Source organism: Crocuta crocuta, unplaced genomic scaffold (assembly GCF_008692635.1).
Source record: "Crocuta crocuta isolate KB4526 unplaced genomic scaffold, BGI_CrCroc_1.0 scaffold143, whole genome shotgun sequence".
NCBI lineage: Eukaryota > Metazoa > Chordata > Mammalia > Carnivora > Hyaenidae > Crocuta > Crocuta crocuta.
The window spans coordinates 3587257-3608529 of record NW_027529175.1 but is presented as its reverse complement, the minus strand read 5'-3'; the positions used below and the strand labels follow the sequence as shown (position 1 = coordinate 3608529).

At 60.2% G+C, this 21273-nt stretch overlaps 1 protein-coding gene across 1 annotated transcript in view; it reads left to right on the top strand.

Annotated features, from left to right (window-relative positions):
* SCUBE1 (signal peptide, CUB domain and EGF like domain containing 1) overlaps window positions 1–21273 on the top strand; it is a 140939-nt gene that overhangs the window by 47267 nt on the left and 72399 nt on the right. The window contains exon 4 of the mRNA XM_077757892.1: window positions 12006–12140. Within this exon, the coding sequence (XP_077614018.1) occupies window positions 12006–12140 (135 nt within the window). The remainder of the gene's footprint in view (window positions 1–12005; window positions 12141–21273) is intronic.

The following is a 21273-nucleotide window of genomic DNA, read 5'->3' as shown; positions in this document are numbered from 1 at the left end:
CCTGGTTTATCTGCACTGACTCTCCCACTTCCCTCTCCCTGCCTGGCAGCTCCCCGAGTGCAGGCCTTGACGTGGCGTTCATGGCGCCCTTATTGAGTGAGCAAGGGAATGAACAAACGTGGCTGATCACGGACAGCTCTCTGGGGGAAGGTGGGCACTAGCAAGGGACTTCAGAAGAGGCAGCCCGTGCAGGCACCCTCCACAGTGGCAAAGCCGGCAGACTAAGGGTATCAAGCAGGGAGCAATGAGAAGTGGGAAGTTGTCAGTCTCTGGCCGGGACTCCCCCTCTGGGAATCCGTCTGAAGAAAATAGTCCCTGAAACGGAAAGGGCTCCTCCTGCCCAGTGTCCCTCACAGGGGAGTTTTCTAATGGGGGGAGCAGAGACGAGCACACCAAGCAGTAGGGTTAGGGGTCGCCTGCCGACTAGACAAGCAGCGGGTGAGGGGGCACCGAGACTGAGCCCCGGAAAATGCCCTAACTCTGCTTTCAGCGAAGGGTGAACAGACAGGTCACATGCAGAGAGACCCGTTTGCACTTGGAGAAAATGGGCCCGTGAAGAAGGACAGAAAATAGGTGCCTATGGTTATGGTTACAGTTATAGCCGGAGCATGGGACTGTCGATCCATTTTCCCACTGTTTGTCAGAATTCCTTGTAAATTCAGAACCTGAAGTAAAGTGGTTTTATTGGACAAGCGATGGGGAGCCATGCTAGGGTCCTGCGGGGAGAAGTGCCATGGAAAGGAAAGGGCCACAAATGGGCTAGAAAGGGTGGGGGTGGCCAGGAGCCCCGGTGGTCTTCCCAGCCAACCTCAGTGCCCCTCCTCCACGAAACTCCTCGGTGCCCACACTCACCCCTCCACATCTGCCCCCGTACAGCCCCCCTGCCCTTTTCTTAAGTGTGTCCACTGTGGGGGCACAAAACCATTTCCCATCCTGTGGTGGCCGCATGGCCCACCCAAGGCCTGTCAGCAAAGGACCACTTAGCGTGGGAAGGCACGAACCAGTCCACAGCGAGCCCAGCCAAGCCCGTGGCCGGTCAGGGGCAGGAGCCCGTCTTCACAGAGAACTCCCAGGGGTGCTGACACTCGTGTGGGGGCCACTGGTTGGGAAGGAGGAAGAGGCCTGGTTTTTATACTCAGCAGCGTTGGAAAGCGGAGGAGAATGGCGAGTTTAATCGGGAAAAATTGGTCTAGAATTCCATGCAGTACAGAGGCCGGAGTGAGTCATTTGACGTGGCCGAAGTCCGCCAGGAGGACTGTGTCAGCCGGGCGGCCTGGGGAGCTCTGAAGGTCCCCGGGTTCAGGAAAGTGTCCCCCAAGCCAGTGCGTTTGCCCAGCCTGCCCTGTGCGGGCAGCTACACCCAGCAGGGCCTGTTTTATTTCTGAGCACGTTCACAAAGAACCTGTCAGAGCATTTCCCCTTTCTTTTCTCAGAGCTTCTCTTTGGTTCTGTGATGTGTTTGCTTGGGTTTCCTCCCCTCACCCCCAGTCCTCTGCTCTCCTCCCCATCAAAAGAAATTTTTTAAGACACTGGTGCCTCCCACAGACGTCCAGCCAGGACTACGTTCACAGCTGGGCTGTCGGAGGCCCGAGCGTGCGGGGATCAAAGTGTCCGGTTCCCGTCCTGGCTCCGGCACTCGTGTGCTGTGACCAGGGGCGGGCGGCTCGTGCCTCGAAGCTCCTGGTTGTACAGCACCGCCGCCTCGGGTTGAGGCTGGGCGAGAGGCTGGTAGGAGCGTGCCCGGCCCCGGGCAGCCTCCCCTCCGGCCCGCACTGGAGACCTTAAAGGAAAAGCTGGTCTCACCCTGGTGGTGTAGACGGAGGCCAAGGAAGAATCATTCGGGAGGGCATCCCACTGTCTCCAAAGCCCTGTCCTCTCCACCCACTTCCTAAAGCACCGCCCGCTTAGAACGGCTTCTCTTCAGCTGAAGACTTTTGTCCCCGTCCCCGTGAAGGCACAGACAAGGCGGAAGGACACGGTGGGCTGGGCTGACGTGCCGAGTCCCGTGTGGTCTCACTCGTCCACTGAGCAGCAAAGCTCCCCGGCTGCCAGCATTTGAGGACTGGCACCCCCCAACCCCCACCCCTCCTCCACCCCAATCTCACCCCCGTGGTGGGGCTCACCCCCAGGCAGGGCTGCCTCCACCCCAATCTCACCCCCGTGGTGGGGCTCACCCCCAGGCAGGGCTGAAGCAGGTGAACAAATGAGCACAGCTCTTCTCTGCCCGTCCTGCACCACCCTCCTGATGGGCCCATGGCCTCTGCCCCCCTGGACCCACTGGCTGGCACTTAGGCTCCTCACCCACCTAGAGCTGTGTCCTTGGCTGGATCTGGGAACCGGGGGTTACTGGGCAGCCCCTCCAGGGCCGCACAGGGCAGCCCTCGTGGGACGGCCCTAGAGCCAGGGCCCCTGAGCCAGAGCACCCCCCNCCACGTCTGTAGTTGTCAGTCAGTTCCTCGGCCCACAGACATGAATTATGTGCCTCAGGCGCCGTCAAACCCTGAGGTGCAGCAACACTCACAGCCATAGTCCTTCTCAAGGACTCTGCATCCTCTGGGGAGAGAGAACACAAGCAGAGGGGAGCCTGGAGACGGAAGTGCTGAGCAGATAGCAGGGTGATGTGACGGAGCAACCTCGCTGCTCTAGGTTACTGGTGGGGGAGGCGCCAGGCACGCGGAGGCCTGAGTAAGGAGGAACCGGCCAGACCAAGATCAAGGAAGAACATTCTGGGCCGAGGAACAGCAAGTGCAAAGGCTTCCAGATGGGAACGGGACAGCTGGGGCCGAGGGACAGCGGGGACGCACTCGGCTGCGGTTGGGCAAGCAGGGAGGAGGCTGGAAGGAGGTGTGGACAGAGCCATCTGCTAGGGCCTTGGTAGCCAGGGAAGGGAGTTTGTGTTTTATTCAAAGCCAGCGAGAAATCCTTTGGGACTGTCAGGCCGGGGATAGGGCAGCTGCCTGACACTCTCCAAGGTGGCTTGAGGTGGGGGGGGACCAGGGCGGGAGGAGGGAGCCTGGGATGCCACGGTAGTGATCCAGGCCAGAGAGGAGGGGCACTGGACCCAGCTACCTGAGGGGAGGGAGCAGGGAGACAGGTTTGCAGGCAGAGCTGAGAACTTCACCTGCCAAGGGCTTAGAGGTGGAGGGCAGGGAACAGAGGGATTCAGGATGGCCACCAGGTGCTGTGGCAGAAGCCACCGTGATCTGTGCTGCCGTTGGCTGGGACAGGGAAAGCCAAGGGCAGGACCAAGCTTTGCGTTGTTCCATTCTGTTTTCACAGGGGGTCAAATTAGGAGTTCGGCAAGGGCCATGTTAGGTTTGTCATGGCCTCAGACATCTAAGTGCAGGCTCTGGGTCACCCGTGGACGTCTAAGCCTGAGGGTGGTGGAGCGAGCTGGCCTAGAGGCTTTGGTGACATCAGCAAATAGGTGGCAGTTAAAGCCGTGGGACAGGGTGACATCTCCCAAGTTCAGAGCAGGGATGTAGGCCTCATGGACCTGGGTCCCACAGGTGCACAGCACACAGGGCTCCGTGCCTCCCAAGGACCTTTAAAGGGGGTAGTGCCCACCGAATGCAAACCTGTTTGCCAACTGTACATCTAGCAAGGGTCTAGTATCTGGGATGCACGAGGAGCTCTCAGAACTCAGCAGCAGAAGGACAGCCCCATGTAAAAGGGGGCAAGTGGTTTGAACAGACACTGTTCCAGAAAGGACGTACAGACAGCAAGCACGTGCAAGGACGTTCAGCATCATTAGTCAGGGAAATGCGAGTCAAAACCGTGATAAATAAGCATCACTTCACACACCCCAGAATGGCTATAATTTTAATTAAAAAAAATGTTTTAATGTTTACTTTTAAGAGAGAGAGACACACACAGAGTGCAAGCAGGGGAGGGTCAGAGAGAGAGGGAGACACAGAATCCGAAGCAGGCTCCAGGCTCCAAGCTGTTAGCACAGAGCCCAACATGGGGCTCAAACCCACGAACTGTGAGATCATGACCTGAGCTGAAGGCTGGCACTTAACTGACTGAGCCACCCAGGCGCCCCGACTATAATTTTAAAAACCGGAAATCGGGAAGTGTTGGCAAGGGCGTGGAGACACCGGAACCCTCATAGTTTGCTGATGCGAATGTGAAATGGTGCCGCCACTGTGGAAGACGGTTTGACAGTGCCTCCAGAACTTAAACAGAGAATTACCCTGTGACCCGACGGTGCCGCGCCTGGGTACATGCCCAAGAGAGTTTAAACACGTTCACTCAAAAACTTGGACGTGATGTTCACTGCAGTGTTTACCATAGCAGCTAGGGAGTGGAGACACCCATCCGTCAGCTGGTGGGTGGGTAAACAAATGTGGTCTAGCCATACGATAGAATAGTATTCAGGCATAAAAGTAACTGACGCATGCTCCACCACAGGAGAACCTTGAAAACGTCATGGTGTGTCAGGGAAACAGACGCCGAGAACGCGTGCTGTACAGCCCCCCTGGCGTGAAAGTTCCAGAATAGACACATCCGTAGACACGGAAAGTAAACTAGTGGTTGCCAGGGGCTGGGGGCGGGGAGAATTGGGATTGACTGATAGTAGGTACAGGGCTTACATTTGGGCTGGTGGAAATGTTCTGGACTTAGGTCATGGTGATGTTTGCACCACCTTGTGAATCCGCTAAGGACCACTGACATGTCCTCTTTAAGATGGTGGATTTTTTTAATGGGAATCGTTATCGCAGTAAGTGGAGACTTAAAAAGAGGGAGCATGTGCAGAGGCCCGGGCTTGTCCCACACACCGAGTGGGCCACCTATGGCTCTGAGTCCAGGTCTGGGCCAACACGAAGTGCCTGAGAAGGGGGACAGAGTGGCCAGCTGGCCAGAACCTGTGTCAAGAGGGAGCGGTTCCAGCAGCTGAAGCCGCTGTGCTGAGGCCACACCGCGGGCTCCCTCAGATGCATCTTGTTGTCACTTTCCATTGTGGGTGGGGACCTACTGCCCCCTAGGGCAAGTTCATACCTGTGATTCCCTGAAGCACTTGCAGCAGCTTTGCTCGGCAGCTGTTATCATTTACTGATGGTTTGTGTGTACCAGGGACTGTGCTGAGTGCTTTCTTTGATGCCCCAAACAATGTAAGGTACCTCTTATCCCTGTCTTGTGAAGAAGGAGACCAAGGCCTTTCAAACTGTTAAGTGACCTGCCCAGGGTCATGCAGCAAGTTACTCACTGAATCTTACACCCCGGCTGGTGTGATGTGTCAGGGCGGGGATTAGAACCCATGGGTAGCAGCCCAGGGAGACCTCGCGGTGCACAGACTAGTGGCCAGTAGTTGGAGCCACGCAGCAAACTCTAGATCCTTAGGGATGTTCAGGGCTGCACCCCCACTGCAGGGGGACCCCAGGCAGCAGCTGGGATTGAAGGTGGGGCCCAGGTGAGGGATGTGATGACCAGACCCCAAAGGCCAACAGCTTCACAGGGGCCGTGTCCTGCCCTAGGCCGGCTCTGGTCTGGATATGAGCAGCAAGCTTGGGGGGTGACAGGCCGGCCCCACCACTCATGGACCTCACCCCCAAGTCCTAAGCTCAGATGCAGGCCCAACCCCAGGGGCTCAGGGTCAGAGCAGGGCTGCGGGGTGGGGGGAACTCTGTGTCTTCGGCTTACTGCTGACCTGCTTGAGAGTCAGGCGCCCCAGAGAAGGCCCCCGCTGATGCCCAGGCCAGGAAGCGGAGAGGGCCTGGGAGACACCAGCCATAGCTCCCCCCTGCCTGTGCAGCACCCCTGACAGCTCAGGGAGTATCCTGGGTCTGGCAGAACCCAGGCCCCAAAGCTCTAAGACCCATGTGTATTTTACCCAAAATCGAATCCATCTGGTTCTCATTTATTTACACTTAACTCATCAAATGCAATTTTGCAAGAGCTGCTCGATGGCCAAGAGGCTTTTGTGCCTAAGCCTCCCTTCTGACAGGGGCCAAGGGAGGGCTGGGCCTCGGCCCTCAGGGACCGGGAGGGAACTCTTGAGGTTGGAGGTCAAGTTCGGTTCCAACGATGGGCTGGGGCCTCTGCCTCTGCTCTTGGACCCTCGGTGGGACCCGCGACGCCAGAGCCCGGCCCAGGGTCGGACACACAGTAGGTCCTTGGCAGCCAGGAAAACATGGGTGGGGCCCGGGCAGAACACAGAGTCTCTGTTTCAAATCGTGAAGCGTTCATGGGAAACACCAAGCCAGCAAAGCCGGGTCCAGAAGTCATTTTTAGTTCTTATAAATAACTGCAGACCCGGGTTCTTGGTCCAAAGTAGGACAAACAGCCAGCTATTAATAAAAATAAACAGACCTCATGGGCAAACCGCAGCCCTGCTGGCAGAGGCCTCTCGGAACCAGACCGACCTCCAACCTGGGGTGTCGGCCGGAGAGCAGCCGTGTCTGTCACAGCCCATGGGCCCATCCCAGACACAGCCCCCTTGGGCCTGGGCCTGGCGGGCGCACCGAGCAGAGGTGGGCGGGTGTCACAGCTGAGGGCTGCCCCCCCACCTCCACCCAGCCCCCACACCTCCCGTCAGGCACTGCGGCGTAAGGTACAGGCACCTGACCCCACACCTGGTCTGGTACCAGGTGCCGCATCCTCTTCCAGCTGGGATGGTCACAGTGGCCACCGGGGTCAGGATGGGAGGCTGGAGGCCCGGAGGCCCAGGAGGAGCACACAGACTGTGCCTTGAGGCAGGAGGTGAGGCCCAGCCAGGGCTGCGGCACAGCAGTGGAGGCGACAGTGACGCTTGGGTGCAGGAGGGACAGGAGGGGACTGCTCAGGCCAGGGGGGCTGGGCGGGGGCTGGGCAGGGCTGGAGGGAGGCCCCTCTCTGGCACCCTGGCCTCCCTCCCGCCTTCTGACCTCCCTAAGCCACTGGTGGAACCAGGGAGTGCTCACTGTACCCCCAGACGCCGGGCCTCAGACTGGGGGGCCGCCTGCACAGAGGGGGGGGCCATGTGTCTTGTATCCCAGACTACCCCGGATGATCTGTTTCTGAGGGTGTCACCCGCCCTGCCGGCCAAGGGCCCCCTGTGGCCATGGCCAGCCACGGTTCCATGTCCCCTCCCTCGCCAGCACCCCTTGCCTACGGCCCCCACCCCAGCCCAGAAGAGTCAGGGGCTCCGCCAGTCCCAGTGGCAGATGTGTATTTGGGTGTTAAGGCCGGGGTGAGGGGGCACTGCAGGCTGGGGCCTTCCGGAGAGTGACCTGGCTGCGGTAGGCAGCCCATGACAGGGGGCCACACGGGACCCTCAGCCCTGGGGCCTTGGGGTCGTGCCCGCACACTATATCCATCAGCCCTTCCACTGCCAGTTAATAGGGTTTCCCACTAGGAGTCTAGGGTCTGCCTGCAAGCCCGCAGGGCCCCCCTACTCTGCTTTGTCGACAAGTCCTTGTGCCGAGGAGCTCCCTGCCTTCTGGGGACATCCAGCTGTGGCCATAAAAGAAGATGAAGGGCCAGGGCACCTGGGTGACGCAGTCAGTTAAGTGTCCGACTTCGGCTCAGGTCACAATCCCACGGTTCGTGGGTTCAAGCCCCGTGTCAGGCTCTGTGCTGACAGCCAGCTCAGAGCCTGGAGCCTGTTTCAGATTCTGTGTCTCCCTCTCTCTCTGACCCTCCCCTGCTCACGCTGTCTCTCTCTCTCTCAGAAATAAATAAAAAACATTAAAAAAAAAAAAAGATGATGAAGGGCCATGAGCTGCCGGCAGGATTCAGAGGCAGAGCAACCCGTGAACCCCACCCAGAGCCCACGCAGGGGTCACGAAGCCTGGATCAGAAACAGGCTGGCTCAGGGCGCTCACTGCACACAGGCTCAGCCCCTGGCCGAGGCCACGGTGGTGGTGATAGCACCTGTCCAGCTGTGCAGACGTCTTCCCCAAGGACCGTCCCCTCCACCAGCAGCACCGGTGATAATAGGGGCCGAGGAGACCCAGACAGGGCCCTTGGCATCTCCTTGACGGGGGCTGTGTAGGCCGCAAAGTTTCCAGAACTCGTCCTCTGCCCAGGTGGCCGTGGGCCCCTCCTCACCTGTGCCCTGCCACGCCCCCTTCCAGGAGACTCTGCTCCCACAGCCCCTCTATCTCCTCCAGCCTCAGGTCACAGACGTCCCTGCCGTCCCGGGCCCGGCTCTCCACGCAGCCTCCCGCCTCTGCGCTCAGGTCCAGGACGGCGGCAGCTGGGGTCATGCTGGTGCTCTGGCAGCTTTCAGGGAGTGTGGCACATAGTAGGTACCTGGTATTTGTAGAGGGAACGGACGGACAGAAGCATGTTGGGTGACTCTCAAGCACAGGAACTTCTGTCTGGACAAGGGAGGAGAGGGCACCCCAGGCAGAGGAGCGTGCGTGCACGGGAAGGCAAGTGTAAACGGGACGCTCAGCGAACGGCAGAGCCAAGTGAGGCTCCTGGAGATGTGGCACGTGGGTGGGGAGCCCTGGACGAGCCCCCTCTGTGCCCCCCAGAAGGAGCGGGGACAGTGCACTGCCCCAGTGGACTGGCCTTTGTAGGGTGTGAACTCCCCGTGAGTGGCATGCGCCAGCACACGCATGCCTTCGGTTTCTCCTGCGGCCACTTGAGCACCCGCTCCACCTGACCGCCAGCTGGGCGCGGGGACATAGACTCAGGTCTCTCTGAGCCCAGGGTGGAGGCAGGATGTCCAAGCCCGAGGTCTCGGGCAGAGCAGGTCTGGGCATGGGGGGGAGCACATTTTTCTGGGCCCCAGGGAGACCTCAGAGAGGAGGAGCTTTGGAGACGTGAAGTTGTGGAGGGGGGAGGGTGTTAAGCAAAAACAGCCAGGGAACCAGGTCTCATCGCCATGGCTGGGCTTGAAGCGTTCTCATCAAGAGAAGCCAGGTCACAGAAAGGCCAGGAAAGGCCGGAGCCAGAACTCAGGTCGTCTGACTCCCAGATGTGGGTTCCCTCCTCGCCAGGTGGTACCTCTCATGACAGTTCCCTAAGTCCGGATGGGACCTGGGAACAACGTGTGCCGGCCTTGCCCCCCTCAGGAGGGCCTGGGGTCTCAGTGCTTCCCTTTGTGCCATGCTGGGCCTGGCTAGGGCCTCTGGGGGAGCCCAGTCTGCCCGAGGCCGGTGGGAAACACAACCCACGGCCCCAGCTGCTCCAGCGGGTCTCTCTTCAGACTTGGCTGTGGGTCCCATTTGGAGGGCGGAGGGTGGGAGGGGCATGAGGTGGCCTAGGGCCCTTGATGCAGCCCGTAGAGGAGCTGGTTGTGACCGTGGGCTCCCCAAAGGGATTGTGAGACTGTGGTTTCCTGCCCAGCTCGAGGGAGGCCTGTGTTTGGACCACAGTGGAAAAAGGGCGCACGGGGGGCGGCCCCTCTTCCCTCCCTGCTTAATCTGGGGGCTTTGTCACTTGGGAGTGGGGAAAAGAAATGTTTACATGGCCTTACATTTGTTTCAAATTATTCATCAGTGTTTGAGAGTCATTGTTCCCTGCTAGTGTAAACAGTGCTGTCCCAAGGCACAGCCACTCTGACGGCTCGCTGAGCTTCTGTGGATGAGTGCGGTATCAGGCACCCTGGGCTCCTGGCTTCCAGCAAAGGGAGGTGGGCCCGGCCAGACAGGGTCTCCAGGGAGCCTATTCATGGTGGGCTCAAAGCAGCGCTTTCTCGCCACGAGTTCGGCATTTGAGGACCTATCTGTGTTCCGTTTGTTTTCCCAACTGACCCTTTAAGAGAGCCGGAGAAGCCGAGGTCCAGGGCAAAGCCTCTGAGAACCATGGGAAGAACAGCAAAGAACGTGACTGAAGGGGGTCTAGACTGAGTCCCAGCAGCAGAACTCACTGGGACGTGTAGGCCAGCACGTGGGCGCAAGTGCCTCTATGAGGTGTCGTTGGGACAGAGAGGAGACTGACCCCAGGTGCGCTGGGGCATTCCCTGCCTTACTCACGGCAGGCTGGCTTTGCACTTGCATCCAGGGTTCACGAACATGTTCAAGGTGACAGCCGGCTCGAGCTCATGTTAAGAGTAGCTGGTTCTTCATAGCGTCAGTCTCGACACGCGTGCTGGCACAGCCAGTGGTGGAGCAAAGCCATGTGATCAGGAGGTGAAGAGCAGGTTTAAGTCCCGCCTCTGCTCTGAGCAGGCGTGTCACTTTGCACGAGTTGCATCCGTTCTCCATGCCTCAGCGTCCTCATCTGTAAAATGGAGGCAGTAACACAGCATCACTCGGGGCTGCCGCAGGGGTGCGGTGAAGCTGCTGTTTGCGAGGCCCCGTGCTGATGCAGAAGGAAACTTTGGGGAATGTCAGCTTCGTGTCGTTGTTGGTAGGACGAACAGCACCCGGAGCCTGGCTTAGAGCCACTCAGGGCCTCGTGCGGGCAGGGGACAGACCCCTGGGGGCGGGCGGCGCTGGGGTGGAGGGGGTGCCTGCACCAGAGAGGACACTGGCACTGGCCCCCTAGGGAGCCCTCAGTAAGTAAGACTTTGTTGAGAGGAGAAAGGTTTTCAGAATAATCCCTCTGTGTCATTGCCAGCTCCCCCGGGGACCCCGCTGTGTGTCCTCTTAGCAAGAGCCACCTTCCCCACTTCAGAGTTCAGAGCTCTGCCTCCCTCCGGGCTGCCGCACAGCTGACATTTGAGCTGGAGAATGATGGTCCGGCTCGGCGGCCGCGAGGCCGCCACGTGTTCTCCCGGGTGTCCCGAAGCCTCAGTGGGACCCAGCTGACAAAGCTCCAGAGCCAAATCCTCTCCCGGGTCAGTGTGGGTCGGTCTGCCTGGTTCTTCACGTTTCCGCATGCCTTTCATTTCAGAACTAAAAAATGGCCATGTTAAAAACAACTGTATTAAAAGCTTGTTGCCAAAGTGTGTGTGCGTGTGTGTGCGCGTGCACATGCATGTGTGCGTGTGTGTGAGTGTGCGTGCGAGTGTGTACGTGTGAGTGTGAGTGTGTGGTGGGGGCCAAGAGGATTGGCTAGAAGCAGCCCGTAGCTCACCTTGCCTTTGTGGTTTCATGCATTTGCCTATTGAAGTGACGACACAGACAACGGCACGTTCAGGTTTAAGAAGCCCCTTCTTTCATTAAAAAAACTGACAGTGTGAGCGGTTATGACTTTGGTAATTGGAACATGCTGCTCTCCTCCAGCCCAGAACTCCATAAAGACTCTTTTCAGCCAATAGCACCTTTTGTGCCAGCAGCCTCTGATCGAAACTGAGTGTCGGCCCTGAGGTCTGTCTCTCCTGGAGAGCGGGGAAGACCACTTGGAGACTTGCCGCCGCTGTCTGGGCAGCCAGAGGTCAAGGCCTTTTAAAAAGTTCCCCGTTCTTAGGCTTTTGAAATCAATCTGTGAGGCCGAAAGCAGGCTTCCCCATCGTCTGTCCCTCCTTGGCCACAGGGTCTTGTGTTACTGGTTGTAAATCCGCAGTGGGGCTGAAGAAGGGACGGGAGAATTTGCTGGGCGAGGCTCCGGGTGTCAGGGCTGGACGGTGCAAGCTGCGCAGTCTTCCTGGAGAGGGAGAGTCCAACAGGGTCAGGGAGACCACAGTTTGGGAGTCCGACTGTCAGGTGGGACCTTGCACAGGTGACTTTGCCCCTCTGGACCTCCGTTTTCTCATCTATAAAATGGGCTAATACCTGGATCTGATTTACAGGGCTGCTGTGAGGATTAAAAGCGTTAGTACAGGTCAGATGCTTAGAAGAGGGCTGGCCACGTAGGAGACTGAGGGTCGGCCAGCATTACAGCCATCGTAACTGTCTCTCGGAGTAACTCCGTGGAGTACTGCCGCGGAGTGCGTCCACAGAGTACTAGCATAGAGCACCACCGCGGTACCACCGTGAAGGACCTCGGTGGAGTACAGCTCTGTGCATTGTCTCTGGGGGGGTGCCTCTGTGGAGGGCCACTGTCATACTGCCTGTGGAGTGCCACGTGGACTGTCACCGAAGCAGCGCCCCGGACGGCGCCTCCTGTGAGCCTGGGGAACCTGATCGCATCTCACTTCCAGCACCAGGCGTGACGTCTCTCTTCCCCTTGTCTTCCTCTTCTCGCAGATGTGGACGAGTGTCAGGATAACAACGGTGGCTGCCAGCAGATCTGCGTCAACGCCATGGGCAGCTACGAGTGTCAATGCCACAGTGGCTTCTTCCTCAGCGACAACCAGCACACCTGCATCCACCGCTCCAACGGTGAGTTCCGCCGCGCGGACCAGGCACGGCCCCTCCCCCGCGGCTCCTGGCGGCCCCTGGAAGCTCCCTTCTCCGCATCTTGACTCCGGGGGCCTCAGGGTCAAGGCCGGGGGTTTCGGTGGTGGCCTGAATGGCTGTTTTGTGCTCCTGGTGTCGGTTCTGCTCAGGACTCCTCCCAGTTCCCGCTTGCCGCCCGCTCCGCCAGGGCTGTTGGCGCTCCTGGGGTTTTTATGTGGAGGCGAGGTGGGGCCACAAATGGGCAGATGTGACCCAAGAAGCTGTTTTCCTTTCTGGGCTGAAGGCCGGCTGTGGCCAGGAAGCGTGGGGCCCCATTCTCCACGCTCCCCTTCCCCAAGGTGGGCTGGAGGCCCGACCAGGCTGAGTGCCGATTTCTTGGTCTCTGAACGGTCACCGGGTCACCGGCCAGCAGAGGGTCCCTGTGGTCAGGAGCCTGCAGCCCTCTGGTTGCCGGGTGGGCCGGCGGGCCGGCCGGGGCCAGTACAGAGGAACGGGGGAGGACTGGCCAGAGTGCTGGAGTCCCCTGGAGACGGCCCTGGGCTGGGACCGAGCCTGGCCTCCAGCCAAGCCTGACAGGTGAAGGTCCGTGGTATCAGAGGACGGGTGGTCAGAGTTTGGGCCCAGAGCAGCAGGATTGTGAGGTAGGGCAGCCGGCCAGGAGGCAGGACCCACGTGCCTGGAGGAGAAGGGTGTCTGAGTAGAGGGAACAGCATTTGCAAAGGCACAGAGGCATCTCTTACTTAAGATAATGGCAAGGTCTAGAATCGCAAGGCAGGCTGGCTGAGCACTGTGGCGACGTGGGCTAGGGGCGGGGACGGGGACCAGCTCACCTGGGGCCTGGCCATTGTGTGCGGTCAAGAGAGTAGATGGGGAGGGAGGCCAGGACAGCTGCCTGGCCCCAGCCTGAGCCCGACCCCATCACTGACCTCTGACTTGTCCGGAGGGGCCTGGAGGAGCCCCTGATAGGGCCTGGCCTGGGGTCCGCGGCACCAGCAGGAGACCAGGGAGTGGCTCATGCTGGAAGGTGGGGACAGGAGGGCGGGCCCTGGGCTCCAGCGCAGCTGGCCGGGTATGACCCCGGCTCCACTGCTCCCTGGGGCAGGCTGTACTGCCCCAGACCTCTGCCTCCTTGTCCGCAAAGTGGAGATGCAGTGCTGACCCGCCGGGCTCTCCGGGGGCTGGGACGAGACCCTGAGCCGGCCATGCCCCCCGGGCGCTAAGGCCCCAGGGGCTGCAGGGTGAGGCTGGGGACGGCGAGGCTGGGGACGTTGGGTGTGCTTTTTCTTTGGATGCAATTCATGAGAAAGAACAGAAGGAAACATAAAAGCACAAAGCCCGGGATAGAAGAGCGGAGCTGCTGCCTTACTAAATGCCCCGACGCTCGGAGCTTGTTCAGGCAGTTTCCTCCAGAACACAGCAAGCCTGCCAGTCCCCATGCCTCTGTGTCCCCAGAAGGATGTGGAAGCCCAGCTCTGCGGTCCCTGGCGCTTGCCGCAGCTGCGCTGTGCGGGCTTGCCGGGCAGCTGGTGGCCTGGGCTGCGGGGCCGCGGGCTCCAGCTGCCCCAGAGGAGGACCTGGGGGCCCCACCTGCATTTTACAGGAAGCGGATTTATGGGGAAGTGAGTGCATGTCGGTGGGGAGGAGGGAGTCCTGCTTTCATCAAAGAGCGGGGTTTACAGGGTGGCTGCTCTGAGCAAACCATAAAGCCCCCGAGGCCGGGGTGGCCTGAGCCTCTTTCCGGCCAGGTTGTGTGCACCCTGCTCCTTTGAAGAGTAGCTTTCCCACGAGCAGGGCTCCGGGCGAAGCCGTGAGGCCCCCCGGTTGGAAGGAGGGTGCGCAGGGAGGGGAGTCCAGCACGAGGCCAGATGCCCGACCGCGGCCGCGGCCTGGTGGTAAGCGGGACCTGGTTTGGCGTGGAGGCATTCGTCTGGCTAAGGATGTCACCGGACAGACTTCAGCAGCGGCCAGGGGAGGAGGGTCAGGGGGGACCCGATAATGTGGGGAGCCGCAGCAGCTGTGGGGTCCTGTGCTAACTGCGAGCCAGGCCTCGCAGCAACGCGGTGAGGCGGGGGGATGACGACCCTGTGACGGGGGAGGAAGCCCAAGCAGTCCAATTAGGAGACCTGGCCAAGGTCACACCATAGGGAAGGGGCAGAGTCCGGATCCCGGCTCAGGTCTTCAAGCTGTGATGTGAGGAGGCCGGTTGGGAAGAAAGAAGGTAGAAGGAGGACAGGAGTAGGCAGGCCTCCTCTTCGAGGAAGCCGCATGGGAGCTGAAGCAGCATGGCCGACAAGAGCCGCCATGGCAAGAGTTGGGGGAAGCGTGCCAGGCAGCATGTATGCAAAGGCCCTGAGGTAGGAATGGACCAGGCTCGGGTGAAAAGCAAAGTGAAGGGTAGGGCAGTGCAGCACCATGAGCCAAGGGGAGAGGAGCCCAGGAGGAAGGGAGCCCGGCAGGGCCCAGACCCTGTGAGGCTGCTAGAGCATGGGCAGGAGGTGAGATTTTGTGCAGAGAGGGCGGCCATGGGAAGCTGGTTACACAGAGGTGGGAAATGTGTTGGAGGGGAGAGGACTTCCAGGGCCTCTCAGATACTTCAGGGGCTGGGCCTCCAATTAATTGTGCAATGGAGCCTTGAGCCCACATGCCTCACCCTTCCCAAAGGCCCTGGGTAGCCGGATCCTGAAGCCAGGACTTGAGATTTAGCCAAAACACAGATTTTGGGGCCTCAACCCCAGCCTTTGTTAACCAGCACCAACCAGCACATTGGTTAAAGAAGTCCCTTCTCTTGTCAGAGTTTTTGTGGGAATCTCCTAAGTTTTAAATCTGGGCAATGAGTCGATCTAAAAAGCAGCAGACGACATCTTGGATTCCTCCTGAGGGGCGAGTGGCCACGTTTCCAGGGTTCCCACGGGCTGTGTGGCAGGGCTGGAGAAGACAGGCCAAGTGCACAGCACATCCACCAACTGCCCGTGAATGCCAGTGGCTGGAGACGGGCACAGGTGACCGGGCAGGCTGCCTTCCTCCCGAGGCTCTGTCGGTCATGACAGTCACCCACCACGACTGCGTGCCAACTGCAGCCATGATTGCTGGAGCTCAAAACTCAGAGCGAGTCAGGGGGACGGACCCCCAGCTTGTTTTGCACCTAAAAGGCCTCTGACCCCTGTTCCTCCTGGGAGGGCCCATGAGTCCAGGGCCATTTGGCAAAGCAGACTCCTAGTGTCACCTGACTTCTCCGAATGCCTGTGGGCACCTCGGAGCCTCCCCCACGCAGGGAGAAGAGCACACAGGCTGGTTTTGATGAGAGGGGCCTGGATGCAGGAGCAAGGTCAGCCAGGGTCGGTCTCTGCTCCTGGGACTCAGCCCTTCTGAGTGACCCCACTTCCTAGGCACCAGTGCAAACCCTGGCCGGAGGTATGTGGATCTGGCCAGGCGGGGGTTGGGAGTTCTAGGTTTTCAGCTGCTCTCCATCTCCACCGGCCACGTGGCCTCTCCGCAGCCACTCCTGCCTCTCTGGGTCTCCTCCCCGGTAAACCGGGACCAGCGATCCCTCCCAGGCATGGAGGGATCCGTTAGGGAAACCCTCTGAAGCAGTGGGGGTGGCCACTCACTGGCAGCTTCCCCAGGTCTTTGGAACCCAGGCTGGATGTGAGGAGACAGCCCTTCCTCTGTCCCGGCATGGGCGGGGCTGCAGAGCTTTTGGGGTCTGGGCACTTCTTCTACTCAGTGCCTCCAGGTGCTGGTTCTGGCACCGTCACAGCCCGCATTCACCCCCCGCCTGGGGGCGGCCAGGCCAGGCCTCCACACCCCCTCCGTGGCCATGCGCCCTTGCAGCCCAGAATGGATGGGCCACCGAGGAGCTGGCACCTTCTAGCTCTCTCCCTCTCCCATGTCTGCCCTTTTTTCCCAAATCTGTGTCATGTCTGTGCTCCACGAAGGTGTTTCCTCCTGGATGAACGTGTCTCTTTCCTCCTAGTGAAGAATTCTTTCTTTCCGTCTGAGTAGAACTGATTTAGGAGGAGAAGGTGTTCAGGAAGGCGGGGGTCTAACCAGCTGTGCGACTGCGGGGCCACCGTGTCATTCGTTCGTGTGCTAGGTGTCCGTCTGGTCCTCAGGATCCCAGTGTGAGTGGAAGCCTGCATGGCTCCCTACAAAGCATTTGGTCTAGAAGGACTGAATGCTTAATACGGGTTGGAGTTGCTGTCCAATAATGAGCTGAGAAAACATGCTCTGGCGGGAAGGATCTGAAGCTCCTAGGGGTCTGGTGCTCCGGTCGGAACAGGGGAGGTGGTGACGAGAATGGCTTCCCCGGCCTGGTGAGGGACCGCCCCTTCCTGGCCCTGGTCCTCGGCTACCACACTTGCAGACAGTGGTGGGCTGGAGAAGTCCGTGCCCTTCAAGCAGGAAGCTGTCCCGCACCTGCGTCCTGAAACCTCACCAGACCTTCGTGCTCGGCTCTCTGGCGGTGGTGGGGGGCACCGAGCCCCTGCTGGGCACGGGCAGTCGGGAACCGAGGCATGAAGAGGTCAGCAGGTGTCTGTCACACACAGTGTCCCCAGGCCTGGGGTGCCCCACCCCCCCCATCAACTGACTGGTGCTCCTTCCCAGGCCTCAGTGAGAGCGCCCCCCCCCGACTCCCTCCGCAGCCTGGCCTGAGCCGACCCCCGGGAGTCAGGCTCTGCGCCTCCGTGCTCCAGCGGCCGCCCATGTCCACCGCGCCTTGTCGCTGGATGCTCCACACTGTCTTCCCCCTGGTGCCTGTGTCCCTGCAGCTTGGGAGCTCCACGTGGGCAGGGATGGTGCCCACTCTACCCCTGCGCCCCCTGCCAACATGGGGCCCTTTGGAAAGGACAAGGGGAGGAAGGAGAATGACGCTCAGCTCCCGGTGGCTCCCTGGGCCCCCAGGTCCTCTTCATCCTCAGGTTGTGCGGGCAGATTCCCGGTCAGTATGAGCTAGGGAGTGACGCGGCCTGGGCCGGGCACTGAGCCTGGCGAGAGGGACCCGGAGGCTCTGTGAGGCCACGGGGGAGATGCCGGGCCACCTGGTGGCTGAGTGTGCACAGAAGCTGTGCCGTACCGTGCTGCCTCCTTTCCCGCGTCTGATGCACCGGAACAGGCCACGGGGCAGCTGAGCGGCTGTGCCCCTGGGAGGCCGAGGCCCCTGCAGCGCCAGGCTGGCACTGTCCCAGCAACGGCATCTTGGGTTCCCTGCGTGCATTTACTAGTCCATTTAATGCCCTTCTGAGGCCGTTCAAATGCACATAGAAATACGGGTAGGAGCCCCCATTGCCCCCCCCATCAGCATTCTCTGTGCCACTTTCTCCCAGTGCTCAAGACATGGCATCAGGGGTGACACTGGTCCAGCGAAAACCAGACGTGGGGCCTTGCATTAAGTGATGGTGGCAGCACAAGCGGCGTTCGCCGTGTGCTTCCTGCATGCCAGGCGTTTTCGCATGGGTCATTGCCTTCTTGCAGTGACCCCGTTTTCCAGATTCAGAAACTGAGGAACAGAGAGGTTAGGGAACTTGCCCAAGGTTGCACAGCCATTGCTCTGGTGGTCTGGCCCCTAAGCCCGGGCAGACTACATGGAAGGTTCTGACGGGGCTTGGACCCCACTGCATAGCCAGCCCAGTGGGGGTGAGACCCAGTGAGGCCCCGAGGGCCAGCAGAGACCTCTCCTCAGCTGGCACCACCTGCAGCTCCCCACATGTGAGCCTTCCCTACACCACACATGCCTCATTAAGCACCAAGAGTTTCAGACACACTGCATGGCGGAAATTTCCCAAAATGGCACACCCGTTTCCTTCTTCTCTTCGGGGAAACGGCCTGAGTCAGCCTGGCCTTCTTTCTCTGCAGTTCGTAAAACCTTTATGAACTTCGGTGACCAGGACAGCCACCCCCCTTAAGGGCCACAGAATGTGTGTTAGTGTTTGTCCCCAGGCGCCTGAGCTGGAAATAGCTCTTCCCTTTCAACTTGGCTGCCGTCAGCCGTTCTGTGCCGCTGCCTCCCAGTGGGGCCGCTGCGAAGGCAGTGACGGGGGCTCCACGTGCGTGCCCGGGGAGGACACTGGGGGCTCCTGATTGTGGGTGACTGGGGGCTCTGCCCCAGCTCCTTGCTCGGGGGAACGTACCCACTCATCTGGCAGGTCACAGCCCTACTCCGGGCGACTGCGTTATGCCAAGGTGGCCTCGATGAAGTTAAACTATTTTGCTTCTTAGACCCTCTCCATGAAATATTGTCAGAATCTGTTCATTTAGTCTGCGGGTTTATGAGGGTAAATACCCACGTGTGACTGAACACAAAACAAGAGGATTTTTTTTTTAAGTTTTCATTTTGAAGTAATTACAGATTCACAAAATGTAAAACCAGTAAAGAGAGGTCCCGTGTACATGATACCCAGTTTCCCCCCGCAGCAGCATCTCCCCTCACCGACGAACAGCATCTGCACAGGAAAGCTGGCATCTGGACTTTGTGTGCATACGCTTCTAGGCCATTCTGTTACATCCAGATCCGTGTGACTACCTCAGCAATCAGGAATCGACGTCATAGGGGCACCTGGCTGGCCCAGTCTCTTGATCTTGGGGCAGGGAGTTCGAGCCCCACGTTGGGTGTAGAGATTACTTAAATGAATAAATTTAAGTGGGGGGCATGTGGGAAGGAAAGGGTGAGAGGCTGCTGGGACCATCTGGGTCAGGGTGTTGGATGAAGGAAAGGGTGAGAGGCTGCTGGGACCATCTGGGTCAGGGTGTTGGTTGAAAGTAACAGAGCAGAAGCAGCTACCCTTGAAAAACAACTGGAAGTGGGCCACGGGGACAGGCAGACACCTGAGACAGAGGTGCGGGGATGCAGACACAGAGCCCACCTCATCCCTTCCTGGCCTGAGTCCTGAGGAGGTCTGGAGCGGGGAGGGCCCTCAGATACCACCCCGTCCGGCGCCATCAGACTGGACCTGGCCGGCTGCGCTGACATCAGGCCATGTCCGTACCGTGCAGGGAAAGGGGCTCCGATTTGAGCGCCTCTTGCATGCCCAATACTTCCCATGTGTGGTTGCTTTAGATTTGGTTTCCAACCTAGCCTAGACTTTGGGTCCCTGGCACCCCCACCGCCCCGTGCTGCTCTTCTTATCTTCCCTGTGGGTCGCCCAGCTCCTCTTCACTGCCTCGCCTCTGGCCAGGGGTCCTCTGATACGGAAGACATCAGCCCTGCCCTGGTCAGCCAGGAGAGTCAGTGTCCCCACAGCCCTTCTGGCCTTCTGAAGAGTGAGTCCCAGACCCTGAAACCAGATCCAAAGCAGGTGCAAGTGAGAGGGTCAAGACACTGCGCTCCGTGGGAGGAGTGTGGACTTTGCGGTGAATGGTACAGGGCGTGGAGGGATGGCCCACACTTCGGGACAGTCACTAAAGCACCTTGGGGTGGACAGGGAGATAAAGTGGTTTTCTGGCAAGTGACGCCGGTGGCTGTCAGGGTCTAAAACTCACACCAGGGGCAGCGTGGGTGGAGAGGAAGGTAGCCCCAGGGAAGAAGACAGAGGGGTGGCCGAGGGAAGGTGAGAGGCAGGGCAGGCGGGACTTCCTGCAGAGCCCCGCCCGCCTCGGGTTTGCACTTTGGAGGGGCCTGCGGCCCGCACCACGTGGGCGCGGAACAGGTCAGCAGCGCCTGGCCCTGGACGAGGCAGGGTCTGCTTCGTTTCCCCTAAGGAGCCCGGGAGGGGGGCCTGGTGGCTCAGCGCAGGACCAGTGCCCGCTGCTTCCCATGAGGCTGGACGTGCGGGTCCCGCTCTGCACCCTCAGCTGGGGAAAGGCTGGTGCCAAGTGCAGGTGGCCACCCCCGTTGCCTGGTCAGCCCCGGCCCGGAGCCTCGGTAAATCGCTGGGAGTTGACTGATGTGACAGCAGCCTCGGGAATCTGGGGCTCCATCAGGGGTTAGGGGCTGGCCGGCGAGCTCGCTCACTCAGTCAGCAGGGAAGACCGAGTGCTGCACTTCGGATAAAGCCCTTCCAGGCGGCTCGCAGACTCCCGGCACTGCGGGGCGCCCCCTCAGTCAGCCACGGCAAGCAGCCCCCGTGGAGGCCAAGCATGCCTTGTCCTCGGGCCCGGAGCCCACTGCTAGAGGCCACGCTGCTTAGGAACTGACAGGAGCTCCCGCAGGAGTCGCCAGGGAGCTTTCAGGTGCAGGTCCCTGGGTTCGGGCCAGAGCGCAGGACCGCCTGCCGAGGCGCCAGGAGCAGCCTCCAGGGCCGCAACCCTCTCTGTCCCGGCGCTTCTCCTAGACCCTCCCTCCGCGTTCCTCCAGGGCCGGTCCTTGACCCTCCTCTGGGCCTTGTCTTCTACCCTGCCCTTCCTGCTCTTACTCGCCCTTCGCCTTGGCCTGCAGTCGGACTTGACCCCTCCCCGTCTCTACAAGCAGGTGCCCTCCCTTGCTGGGCTCAGCCCCACCCCTCTGCCTCTCAGCTTATACTCTGATACTTGCATCCACCCTGGGGGTACTTTGGGCGAGTGCTGTCATCCCCACTCTGGGAGGGAGAACTGAGCCGGGCCACCCCAAGGCACGGTACTCAGGACGGGGAGGGGCCACATTTCCAATGCTAAGTTCCCTTCTGTTCTGTCTACCTCCGGATCCCAGTACACAAGCCTGTGGACAGACTCACAGTCCCTTCTGAGCTGCCCCAGCCACGTATCATGGCTTAGGATCTTACTGGTGTGCCTGGCCGATGGGCTCCCATGGGCTCCTGAGATGCGACTCCCACATCATGGGATCTGGGCCAGGCCTTGACCCAAGGGGCTCCAGCGTGGCTCCTACAGGGCCGGCGACACTCCTGCCCTGTGCCAGCGCTTTCCGTCGTCAGCTGTGGGTGCCGGGACCCCGGAGGTGTATGTGGCTAGGAAGTGTCTGTTCTACGTGAGGGCAAGCCGTGAGGGCAAGCGGCATGGCCACACTACAGGATTCCACCTCCCTCCCCGCCCCGGCCTCAGGGCCGCCCCTCCCAGCCGCTCCTTGGGGTGTTCTAGCGGCGCCACCGAGAGCACAGGGCAGGACTTGTGAGCAGGTTCTCCTCGACCCCCCTGCCTGCTGCGGGCCAGGTGGGCGGGAGAGTAAACAGCTCTGCATTTAGTGGGA